This window comes from Narcine bancroftii, chromosome 6, assembly GCF_036971445.1.
Source record: "Narcine bancroftii isolate sNarBan1 chromosome 6, sNarBan1.hap1, whole genome shotgun sequence".
Lineage (NCBI taxonomy): Eukaryota > Metazoa > Chordata > Chondrichthyes > Torpediniformes > Narcinidae > Narcine > Narcine bancroftii.
The window spans coordinates 181,629,145-181,642,813 of NC_091474.1; the positions used below are offsets into that span (position 1 = coordinate 181,629,145).

Here is a 13,669-nt window from a genome sequence, read left to right on the forward strand (position 1 = left end):
GCAATCATGACTACCAGCTAATGCCTCCCTCAACAAAGTATATTTTTAATTTATAGAAATTAAGAAAAGCAAATTAAGGCAACATGTTATGGCTTCAATTAATCAGTTGATTAAAGATTATCATCATATAGAATGACAAAAAATTACAATAAACATCCTAAAATTAACTAATCATTGGAAATTTTAAAAAAAATATGGTAGTTTTCTGCTGCTTTTGCAAGAGGCTTGTAAACATTCATGGTTTCCATTTGATTTCAAGAATTGTTTCCGGAGGAGTCACGTGATGGAATAGTGGCCGGTAGGAGAATACCAGCCCACTCCAGAAAAGAAGGAAAAAAGTGAAGAAAAGTGAAAAAGCAAAGCCCCAGAAACACAAATCACAACAAATAAAAAATAAAGGTCTGGAGAAAATGGCACCTAAGAAAGAAAAGCCAAAAACAACGGGAAGAAGAAAGAAATACGCCGGAAGAGAAAGGTGAAGGCCTTACCTGCACAAAAAAGCAGGGACCCGCCATGGAAAGAGAAGCCCACCAACCGCAAGACGGCAAGAATGGCTTACGGAGCCAAACAGGGGTACGCAACTGTGCATGCGCCATGCGCACGACATGGACAAAACTGACGGGGGGGGGGGGGTACCAGCTGAGAGAGGCCCGACAGCAAGGCTCCCAGCTGAAAGATAAAGAAAGCAACAGGAACGGAAGGGGTGAGAAAGAAAAAAGGAAACTAGAGACACAACAGATAACCAACCCCGAAGAAGAGGACCAACATCAAGACACCATGGAAAAAAAATACCCAACAAACTGAGACAAGCAGCTCAACAAGAAAGTCAGAAGAGACACAGATACAAGAAAGAGAAATAGAAGAAACAAACCCAAGAACAGACACAAAAGAAGAAGAACACCAAGCTCTACACAGAGGAATAGGAGGTAAAATGAATGGACAGTACATAGATTTAAAAAAATTTCAAGAACAAATGAAAGCATTAAAAGAATGCTGACACTAGAATTTAATGAAATGAAAAGTACAGAAGAAAAAGTGAGTAAAATAGAGCTGGTCATAAAATAGATATCGGGAAAAGATTAGAAAATGTGGAAGAACGGGTAATGGCGGTAGAAATGGAAGTGAATGACTTAAAAAGAAAATTGGAAGAAAGTGACAAAAAAGTTAAAGAAACACAGGAGTTGTTAGCTCAGAAGACGGATATAATGGAAAACTATAGTAGGCGAAACAATATAAAGATAGTGGGCCTTAAGGAAGATGAAGGAGGCAAAGATATGAAAGAATTTATAAAAGAATGGATCCCAAAAGTCCTGGGAATGCCAGAAATGCAGGAAGGAATTGAAATAGAAAGGGCACACAGAACACAAGCCCCGAAACCACAGTCACAACAAAAACCAAGATCCGTTTTAGTAAAATTCCTGGGATACACAAGAGAAAATATATTGGAGAAGGCAATTAATAAAATTAGAGAAGACAAAAAAATCCACTGGAATACAAAGGTCAAAAATTGATAGGAAGGGAAAATTGCATTAAAATGAATATCTTCCCAAGGATACAATACCTATTTCAATCGTTACCAATTCCCTTAACAGAGAAATTTTTCAATGAGCTAAAGAAAATAATAAGGAAATAAGAAAGGGGGGGAAACCGATGATAGCGCTAGATAAATTAACAGAATTGTACAAACAAGGACAAATTGGGAAGGAGGCTGAGGTTACCAGAAGGAAGCAGCTTTGAATATGTGATTACAGACACAATGATAATTAAAAGATTTATAATAAACATGTACATCAAGCTGCAAGAGAAAGAGAATGATGAAATAAGCTGTAAACCCAAACAAAAGTGGGAACAAGATCTAAATATAAAGATAAAAAATGAAAAATAGGAAAAGCTATGCTCCGGAACTATGAGAAATACAATAAACATGAGGTTACGCATGATACAATATAATTGGCTACACAGGCTAAATATCACGCCCCAAAAATTAAATAAATGGGACCCAACAGTATCAGATAGATGTTTTGGCTGTAAGAAGGAAACGGGAACAACAGTACATGCAATTTGGGCATGTGAGAAAGTGGAAAAGTTTTGGGAAGATCTGAATCAGGTATTAAATAAAATCACAAAAAGGAACATACCAAAAAATCCAGAGATCTTTCTTCTAAGTAATACAAGTAGTAAAGAATTGGGCTTCAAATTGGATGAAGCACAAAAAAGATTTATTATAATAGCCTTAGCAGTACCAAAAAAATATATAATGTCAACCTGGAAATCAGAAGAGTGCCTGAGAGTACAGCAATGGTACATAGAAATGAAAAAAATTATTCCATTGGAAAAAAATAATATATAGTTTAAAAAATAAAGTCACATTATTCGAACAAATTTGGGAACCGTACATGGAACACAACAGAGAGGGCCTGCCGCGGACCTCCACCCCCTAAAATGATAGAATGAGAAGAAGACTAAATGAACTGACCCAGTGTGTAAAAGTAGATGATACAATTTTCTTATTTATTTTCATTGCGTTATGATATAGTTTAATGGGTTTATTGTAATGTATATGTTGAACGTTTAGTGGGTAGGGAGGGGGGGAAGGAGGGAGTTAAGGGAGGGGGGAAAAAACAGGAGAAAATGACACTGTGTATATTCAAGAGGGAAATGTTTGTGTGTATTTTGGTTAATATAGTTCATAGTGTGAAAAATTTTAAAAATAATTTTTTTTTAAAAAAGTATTTCCAAGAAAAATATACTTTAATAACTCAAGTTATATTATTTGCATGTTTACATGTTAAAATTTGTTTTAAAATATTACAGTAAGATTTTTTTAAATTCTTATCCAGCGACAAGTCAAATTATTCTAGTGAGGATCCATTTCTCAAAAAATTGCAAAAAATGTTAATCCGTACCCAGACTTGTGTACATTTCCCTTGAAATGCTAAATGTTGATGTTGAAAAAGTTTTTGCATAGAATTGAAGGCCTTTGTCCTAAAGAAAATTAGTAGAAGACATTATTATTTTAACATTACATAATTTTTCTTTGTAAGTAATATTAAAACCAATTACCTAGCAAAAAAAAAATACTTGGAATTTACTTATCAGCACTGAACAGATAATGCAGAACATCCTCAATTTAAAGATGTGAGCCAATAAATTTGTCAACATCAAGTGTCTGATACCACAAAGGCAAAAGTCACCATCACTACACATTTTCAAAAAGAGTCTTTAAACAAATAAAATCAAATTCATCAATGCCAATTCCAAAATAGTGTTCTAAGCTTCATCAATAATGCCACTTTGCTTCAGCAAGAGCAGGCATTTTCTAGATTACCATCAAGAAATATCCTTCAGAGAACCACACAACAATTCAGACAACAACCACAAATTGTAAACAAATATAAGTGCATACATTGCTCTCAGTGTCAAAGTCAAGGGAATTATCACTCAGAAATGTTCCCTTCCTTTCAGGATCCGTGTGGTACTTTTCCAGTCAATGCCACATTGCAGAATTCAAGAAAAACACTTACTCTGAAGAGAGCAACCACAATTTTGAGAAATACAACTTTAAAGAACACACTTATAAGGCCATTTGATTTCAGTGCAGACATTTAAAGAGTGCAATCATGCCCTTACAGACACGTCTTGCCATCACTGTTACCCTACTACCTTTTTTTGCCTGATCTGATGAACATGAGATTTTATTTTTTTTAAATGTCATATTCCACCACCCCCACTGTTCCTATTCAACCATGATCCTTCCCTTATGTAGTTTTACTAATCTCTTTCCTCTGAAGTGGTCTCCACCCTCATCCTCCCTCCTCCAAGCTTGATCCACTTTATTTCCCTTTTTCCCCTTTTGTCTGCTGCCACATATCACTCTTTCGCTGGTCTTCCAACTCCACCTCACACCTCCCCCAACTGGCTCAATCAATCATCCTTCACTCACATTTTACCTATCACCTGTTGCTGTATGCCATTGAATCCAGACCTTGCGAATACCTCTGCAAGCAAAGCACCATCTCACCATAATCATCATTTATGCCCCAACTCTGACTAATCCCAGTGAAATCAAAAAGGCATTTTATAGTGAGCTGAAAATCACCATCAGAAGTGTGGCAACTTCCGATAAGCTGCTGTTGTTGGGAGACTTTAATGCTCGAGTTGGCAAGGAGTCCAATGTGTGGCCTGGTGTGATCAGACGTTAAGGGAATGGCAACAGTAATGGTAACGGTCTACTGCTTCTTTCGATGTGCACAGAATTCAAACTGTGCATTACTAGCACATTGTTCAGATTGCCAAACAAGCTCAAATGCACATGGATGCATTCAGATCTAAAAGCTGGCATCTCATTGACTATGTCATCACCCAATGAGACATCTCTGACGTTCATATCACCAGAGTTAAGTGTGGAGCTGAGTGCTCAACTGATCATCAAATGGTTGGTCAGATCTATGTTTATTGATCAAACCTCCATGAAGACTAATTGCTGCCACACTGCCAAAAGCTGAACACCACCAAATTGAAATACCAGGAGTCTGCTGATACCCTGAAATCCTCCATGGAAACTGCGCTAAGCAGACTGGTTGAGAAGCTTTCAAAGAAATGATCTACAATGCTGCCCAAGACACCTTAGGGAAGGTCAAGTCCAAGCATCAGGGGTGGTTTGATGAAAACAACCAATGTGCGCAAAACCTTCTAAGAGCTAAGACAGTTGCACACTAAGCTCTTCTTCAACACCAAAAACCATGCCTTTTTGAATGCAAAATCAACTTTGCAGAGGCAGCTCAGATCTATGAAAGACCAGTGGTGGATAAACAAGACCAAGGAGTTGCAAGCCCTTGCTGACTGTAATAACTTGAGAAGCTTCTATAAAGCAATCAAGGTTATGTATGGTCCATTAAAACAAGGTACCTCGCAACTCATGAGCAAAGACAGTACACCCATCTTCACTGAGAAGTCAGAGCACATGAAAAGATGGCAAGAACACTCCAATGATAAAGTACTTGGCAGAGTACAACCTCAACCCATATTGTTTGAGTTAGATGCTCCCCTTAATCTTCACAAAGTAATCAAACAGCTAAAACCCAACAAAGCACCAGGGCCTGACTGTATTGCAGCCAAGATCTACGAGTATGGTGGTAACACACGGACATCATGCCTTCAGCTGTTGTGGGGAGCTGCAAAACTATCACAAGACTTCAAAGACACATCAGTCATGACCATTTACAAGAAAAAGGGAGATAAGAAAGATTGCAACAATTAATGTGGCATCTCTCTTCTGTCAGTTGCAAGAAAATGCCTTGCAAAGATCATCCATAGACATTTTGAGTCCAACATCAATGACAAATTCCTTCCAGGAAGCCAGAATAGGCCCTAATACAGTGGATATGAGGCAGCTCCAAGAGAAATGTGTTGAGAAATCTCTGTCATATTTTTTGATCAAACCAAAGCATTTGACACCATTGTTAGAGATGGCCTGTAGAAGCTCTTACCAAAACTTGGTTGCTCCCCATGCCTAACCAACATAATCCGCCAATTCCACTAAGGAATGGAAGGTCGCATCAATGTGCATGGTGAGTTGTCAGATCCATTTCCCCATCAGCAACGGTGTAAAACAGGGATGTATTTTGGCTCCTACTCAGTTTGGGCTTCACTGCTGCCACATCAGACCTGAGGTTAGGGGGTCATCCTACAAACGAAGGCTGATGACAGGCTCCGCAACCTGGCAAAACTAAGAGTAAAAACAAAAGGACTTCATGGAGCACGAGCTACAATTTGCTGATGACTGTGCTTTGGTTTCCCACTCTCCTGAAGACTTACAGATCACCAGTCACTTCGCCAGTGATGCTAAGAGCTATAGATTGACAATCAGCCTGAAAAAGATTAATGTTTTGTACTAACTGGCCCCTGGCTCAAACTACGAAGAACCAATTGTCCTCATTGATGACACTCGTCTCAACTGACAACAGGTTTAGCTACCTGGGCGGTACAATAACATCCTCAGCTTCTCTGGATAAAGAGATTGAGTCAAAAAACAGAAAGGCCTACTTTGCCTTTGGTCACCTGAAAGATCGGGTTTGGTCACAGACATCAGGTTTGCCACCAAGTGCAAGGTGTTCAGGGTCATTATCATATAAGCCTTGCTACATGGATGTGAGACGTGATGTCCATATCAGAGTCACTTATGTCAGCTTGACCAACTGCAGGTGTATCACCCAAAGTCTCTGATGAAGATCACCTGGCAAGACAAGGTTTCCAATATCGAGGTCCTTTCTTAAGGTGGAATGCCAGCAGTTTCAACCTTAGTGATGTCAGCCCAACTGCTCTGGGCAGGAGATGGTGTCAGAATGCCTGACGGAAGCCTGTCCAAGGACATCTTGTACAGCCAACTGTCCAGTTGTACCCAAAAAAAAGGAGGCCAGCGAATACGGTACAAGGATGTTCTGCATAGGAGCCTCAAGAAAGCTGACATTGCTCCATCAACATGGGAATATCTGGCTCAAGATCGCTCGCAGTGGATGCTACTGAGACAGAGCTCAGAGGCAATCGAGGAAAGGCACAGGCAGGGCCACAACTGTGTTGCCCCTCCAGGCCTCACCTGCCAAGTATGTAGCAAGCAGTGTCTGTCAAAGATTGGCCTGTATGGCCACTCCACGACACACATATTAAACCCCACAAACTGACTGAAAGGAAACGAGATGGATAGCCAGAAGGAGGACTATCACCTACTAACTTCTACTTCTCTCCATCTTTCATTCCTTTTCTCAATCCTGAAGCAGAATTTTGATCCAAAATATTGTCTATTTCCTCCATGGGTGTTGCCCAACTTGTTGAATTCCTCCAGCAGCTTGTTTTTTTTTAATCCCCCCATTTACAATTACCTCTGATTCACATTTCACAAAATGATTATGTCTTTTAATATATTAATTTATTTGTTTTAGTTACCTAATATCTGTAGACCTGTATATTATATTAATCTGTAAACCAGATAATTAAATATTCCCTTTGTTTCATCCACATCTATCTAACCAATCATCTCAAAACTAATGATTTCTTACCAGTCCTGGTGAAAGGTAATCAACCAGAAACGTTGACTTTGTATCCCTTTCCAGAAATGCTGTCTGAGTGCTTTCTTGAAATTTTAGTGTAATTTTCAATTTTATATTATAGTCTGGTTCCCTCTCACCTCAGAAACCTTATTGCCATGACATTTGACTCTGCACTGGAGGCATACGTGGAGCACAATCTCTCTCAGCCTCCATTCTGCTTGTACAAGGCAGCAAAAGAAGAGCTTTGTAAATAATTCTCTCCAATCATGATACTAACTATTTGTAACTTTTCAAAGAAATAGTTTTCTTTAATACGTGTAATATTTCTGAAAGTACAAGTTCTTGACAATGAAACTGTTTAAGCAAGAAGATCGTAATATGGAAACTGATAAGCCTAGCAGACTCCAAGTTATTTTGTAAAATATATAACAAAAGACAGTAGTTGATCAACAAATGTAAAGAATATCTTACACCATTTCCCAACCTAATATGCTGTAGTAACTTTTAGTGTTTAGTAATTGTAAGTGTATATTTTTAACATTACACTCAGCGTAGAGTCTGGATCTGAAAGAGCTGCTGCAAGGTATTTGCAGAGAGTTTCCCAGTATTCACAGTTTAATACATCAGATGGAGGAGCACAGCATAGAGTGTGCAAGGCATCCTGACGAACCTTAAAAAGAAAACTAAAAGTTTAATCAATTTCTGACATGGAGATGAATCACATAAATTTTAATTGTTATTATTAATATTTAGTTCTCCAAGAGTAGAATTTAAATGAATAATTAAATGGATGGATCACACCTCATCCACTGCATCATATTTAGTCTACTTTTCAAAAGTAATTGTAACAGAAAAGTGCAAGAAACTTGGATATCCAATAATGCCACACTCACCTCTTTTGGCTGGCTGGGATCCATTCTTCCTATTATAATCTGCAATTGTTCCTGATTCAAAAATGTGTAACTCTGCAGTAAAATATTAAATTATGTTTGACACATTTTTATTTCTGAAAAATGTATATGAAGGTATTTAATTTACACATTTATATCATTTTTTTTATACTGACTACATGTAATGCTTTCAATTACTCTGTATACATCAGTGAATCTTTATTGGAAGAACAGTTGTAAATGGTTCTCTGTATTTGTTTTGGCACCAGGATCTTGTTATAGCTATTTCCACATAATGTTTTGCTTTGTAGGATGTATATATGTAATGATTTATGAAATATTTCATAATTTATTTCTCAAAGATCACAGACATTTTTTCAATAGGAATCTAACCAGAATAATGAATCAACACAAAATATTATCAGATTTATTGTAACATATTTAAAAATGGGCAAATGGCAATTTTTCTTTACACATTACACTACTGTATAATGCCAAATACCATTTAAATAACTCAAAACCTTCTACAAATTATTCAACTTTTTTTTTCATTTTTCTGATACACGGAGTTGTGCCTTATATTTTCTTGAGAAATCTTAATCTTTCTGTGGATTAACATACCATTTTCAATTCAAGGTAACTAGAATTGATTTCTAGAAGCAGTGTTGCCTCAAAACTGGAACACATTGTATTAGTTTTTTCTTCAATATACCAATCCAAAATGAAACCCTGAAAATTACTAAACTTTTAGTCAGTATTTATACTTCTATGACAGAAACAAAGCTACTGCCATCAATGTCATACAATGCATCTCGAAGTCAATTCAACATAAAATGGAGTTCCCAACTCTAGAAAACAACTGACGGTTGTCAGTCACAAAAACAAAATGCACAAAACACTTCGATGCACTTAACAGGCCAGAGACACAAATAAGACTGCAAATCCTGGAATCTGAAACTCAACACAATCTGCTGGAGAAACTCAGCAGGTCAAGCAGCATCTGTGGCAGAAAAAGAATGGTCAACATTTCGGGCTGGAACCATTCATCAACGCTTGAGGGCACAACTCACTGAGTTTCTCCTGCAGGTTTAATGCTTAAAGCAACACTTGGCTTACAAAGGAGTGCTTCACATCTACGTGCAACACTGGATAGAACTTTTAGAATTGAAAAGACCACTATTGTTTCTCCTAATCGATAGAGGTAGAAAATATTAGACTAAACATGTACAACTCATAAGAAAGGGAATAATATAACAATGATTAAATTATTACCTGATTGAATAAAGACCCAATGTCTGAGAAATTATCCATGCAATAATTAGAGTGCTGCTTATGCTGTTTCTTCCTCTGTAGCTCTTCTTTCCTCAATTGATCTTCTTCAAATTTATTGATCAGGGACTCAACCACCATCATCATGCTATTTTTCAATGACTGCAGCATATCCTTGTACCTGAAACAAAACATAACTCAACAACAGTTGGCCATGAATCATATTGTATTTCTTAAACTTTTCGATAATAATTCTTTGTAATTTTATCAAGCATAAATTTTGGCCCAATGGCTAAGCAGATTTGAGCATCATATGGAGTTGCAAAACAGGAATTAATTATGACCCAAATGGAAATGAGGTTCTTAGAAAATTAAAAATAAAATATGGGAGCGTTAATGTGGATTTCCGAAATGGAAACCATATTTGACTATTCCAACACATTATTGAGGTTGTAAGCAGCAAAAAAAAAAGAACCAATTGATGTGGCATATTTAGATTTTCAGAAGGTTTTAACAAGGTGCCACATAAGAGATTAATATTGGGCATAGATGAAAGATTCCATAATATACTGGTGTGAATTTTCAGGTTAGGAGCCCATGCTACTGTTTAATTTGGGTAAGGGATTAAGTGCATCATGATGAAGACACAAAGGAGGTTCGAAGGGATAGAGTTATGCTAAGAAAAAAGACAAGAACATGCCAATTATTGTACAAGGTCAACACATATTAAGTCAATATCTTTGGTAGAAAAAGGCTTTTAATGTGAGAAATGAAAAGGGGCGTTCAGAGAAGATTGTTATCCTGGTACAATAGTACCTAACATTACAGTAAGTCATTATGAAAAAACAGAACATTTGATAAGGATGAGAAAATACATCTCAATCTAGATCATTGCAAATCACTGTCCACCAATGAGGGCTGATGAGGCTCAGTCATTTCGTAAATTCTAGGCAGAGATTTGCAGATTTTAACAGGATACAGGAATATGCAATTATTGCAGGAAAATAATGTTTTCTTTCAGCACAGAATGGTGCCAATCAATTTAATCGCCCATGCTGGCTTCCATGAGAACAAATCCAATCAGTCACAGTATTTATCTGTAGTCTCACAACTTATTCTCTCTCAGGTGCCCATCAGCTCTGATTCTGCTCATTTACTTCTTACTTAAACAGAGTAAATTACAGGAGTCAATTAATCAACCATCACATCTTTAGAATACGGAAGAAAACCAGAGAACCTAACAGAAACTCGTGAGGAGAAGATGCAATCTCCAGAAATGCAATATTTGAGTTTAGATTTAAACTGAATCCACTGAGTAATCCTGCACAACCTCAGCTCCTACATAAATCATCATTTACACAATGACTGAGCAGGCATGAATAACTGAATGGTTCTCTTCTATAAGAAGCAGAAAGACTTTCACTTTCTTTTGAATATTTACCCAATGTATTACTATGTTTGATTTTTTTTTCTTTGTGATGGTAATTATTTTTAGATAATTAGGAGCCAGTATTGTAAGGATTAAAATGAATAAGTTGCTAACAGCTAGAAATGTTTTTGAATTTCATGAGTATGTCTCCATAGTAACAGTTTTTAGCCAAGGTCTTTTTCTGTGTGGTTAATATAACATAACATAACAATTACAGCATGGAAACAGGCCATTAGGCCCTTCTAGTCTGCACCGAACCAAACACTCCTCTCTAGTCCCACCTACCTGCACAATGACCATAACCCTCCACCTTCTTCTCATCCATATACCTGTCCAGCTTTTTCTTAAATAATAAAATTGACTCTGCCGTCACTATTTCTCCCGGAAGCTCATTCCACACCGCTACCACTCTCTGAGTAAAGAAGTTCCCCCTCATGTTACCTCTAAACCTCTGCCCCTTAACTCTTAACTCATGTCCTCTTGTTTCAATCTCTCCTACTCTTAACGGAAATAGTCTATCCACATCCACTCTGTCTATCCCTTTCATAATCTTAAATACCTCTATCAAATCCCCTCTCAACCTTCTACGCTCGAAAGAATAAAGACCTAATCTGCCCAATCTCTCCCTGTACTCTAGATGCTTAAACCCAGGTGACATTCTGCTGACCTTTTGGACCTCATAGCCACTAGTCTGGTTTGATCAGACTGAGGCCCAGTTTTAGATCAGGCAGATCACCGCAGATTCCACACGATATTACTAGGTGGTCAGTTCGCTTGAACAGGAGACTGCCGGATGAATCATCAACTTCTCGCTTCAGCCAACAGGCATGAAGCAATTAAGTCATTCCTTATCTGCACATTTGGCCTTTCCTGCCGTGAATGAGCAGCACGGCTACTCCACATGGATGGCTTGGGTGACTGCATTCTGTCTGCCCTTATGAACGATATGATGGCATTAATGGGCAGCCACATAAACAAGTTTAGTTTTGAATTTGCTTTTGTACTGTAGAGAACCAAGGAAAAATGTAGATAGTCCAGCTAATTTCTTTGACAGTTCTTATGAAAGTATTAAAATATTAATATTTTATTGTCTGTCTTATTAATTGTTTTAAATATAGTTTAATTGTTTTAATAGTTCTAATAGTGAAAAAACTCATTGCTACTTTAGAATGGACTGTTCATTCTAATGAGTCAAACAAAGATGTCTGTATGCTGCCCAAGTGATTACAAAGGGAAATATTCGCAATAATTTAGATAGACATTTTGGATTATTGACTCATTAGTCAATAAAATAGACTATTGACTCATTAGTCAATAGAAGACAGAATATTTAGTCAAAAAATTTTGGATTTATTGACTCGCTAGTCAATATTCTAGCTGCTTGCAACTTACAATTCATTTTAACCCTTACAATACTGGTCCCTAATTATTATATCTAGAAATAATAACTTTTCTAAGTGCAGCAAGGACAACCAAGAACCATCAAAGAAAGACCAGCAGTTTTTAGAATTGGTTTCAAAATCTGCGAAGCTGGTTAATGGTCATCATTGCATTGGATTACCTTTGGAAAAAAAAGGAAATTTGTATGCCCAATAATTAAAAAAAAAAGAAATTGAACAACATGCACTGAATTTGAAAAGAAAATTCAGGAAAGATTCTTCCTCAGATACGACCACTGATCCACATTGTTTTGATGTGGGATCTTTCCTTCATGTACAGGCTTAATCTTTTGTGTGTATATGCCTGGAAGATCACAGAAATTGTCACTGTGTATTCCAGCAACCTCTCACCTTGAAACCATGTTAGTTTCAATGACGTTTTCTTGTCCCATGATTTTCAAGAGTCCTTGATATTTTTCCTTCAATATAAGCTCCACAGTGCAAAATTATGCAGTTTCCTCGATCAAAAATGCATGTATACATACCGTTGAATGCAGGTATACATGTGCATTCTTCACCGCCAATTCAACTCCCAAGTTTACCTTCATGCTCTCCTACATCTGTATATCTTCAATTTTCTCCTCATTTTGAAATTAGTTGGCCATTTGTTATTTTTCCACCGGAGTGCATGACTGTACAATTTCTGACATTGTATAGTATTTCATTTTCCACTTCTCTGTCCATTCTCCTAATTAATCTGTCCTGCTGCAGCTTCCCTGTTTCCTCAACAGTACCTGGTCCTCCACTTATTTCTATAACATCTGCAAACTTGGCCACAAAATCATTCATTCCATTATCCAAATCATAAATATTCAGCATAAAAGAAGCAGTCCAAAACACCAACCCCTATGGAGCACTACTAACCACTGACAGTCAACCAGAATATGATCTCTGTATTCTGACTCTCTGCTTTCTGCCAATTAGTGAATCCTTTATCCATGGTAGTATGTTTCCTGTTATACTATGGGTTCTAATCTCATTATGCAGCCTAATATGTGCATCTTGTCATAGGTCTTCTGAAAATCCAAATACACAACATCTCTGCCTCTCCTTTATCAAGCCTGCATCCAAGAATTCCAATAGCTTTGTCAAGCAAAATTTTCCCTTAAAGAAATTATGTTGGCTTTGCCATATTTTGTCATGTTCCTCCAAGTATTCTATAACTTCATCCTTGACAATTGACTCCAACATCTTCCCAATCACCGACATCAGGCTAACCAGTCTACAATTTCCTTCATCCCTTCTTGACATTTGCAATTTTCCAGTCCTTCAGGACATGCCTAAATCTATTGAAAGATTATTACCAACAGCTTCACAATCTCTACCACTACGTTGAAAAACCTGAAGGTGCATTCCTCTTGTCCAGAAGACTTATCCACCCTTAGATCATTCAACTTTCTAAACAACTTCTCCCTTGAAATTGTAAATGCATTTAGTTTTTTTTTTAAATAAAAATCTGTTCAGTTACAGCAAGTACAAATTTTGGTGCACATGTACATTGTATATGACAATAAACCAATTGTCATACTCATTATCCAATCTCCTTTGCATTCTTTCCAGTACAATCATTGAAGTTGATATCCAGAGCAGTCTTTT

The 13,669-nt window shown here is 37.1% G+C and overlaps 1 protein-coding gene across 5 annotated transcripts in view; it reads right to left on the reverse strand.

The window, feature by feature from the left end:
• Window positions 1–13,669, reverse strand: part of tbc1d32 (TBC1 domain family, member 32) — a 235,636-nt gene that overhangs the window by 190,726 nt on the left and 31,241 nt on the right. For all 5 annotated transcript variants that reach the window (XM_069886883.1, XM_069886881.1, XM_069886880.1 and 2 more), the window contains 4 exons: window positions 9,209–9,386; window positions 7,940–8,011; window positions 7,591–7,716; window positions 2,907–2,985 (listed from right to left, as the gene is read on the reverse strand). In XM_069886883.1, the coding sequence (XP_069742984.1) occupies window positions 2,907–2,985; window positions 7,591–7,716; window positions 7,940–8,011; window positions 9,209–9,386 (455 nt within the window). The remainder of the gene's footprint in view (window positions 1–2,906; window positions 2,986–7,590; window positions 7,717–7,939; window positions 8,012–9,208; window positions 9,387–13,669) is intronic.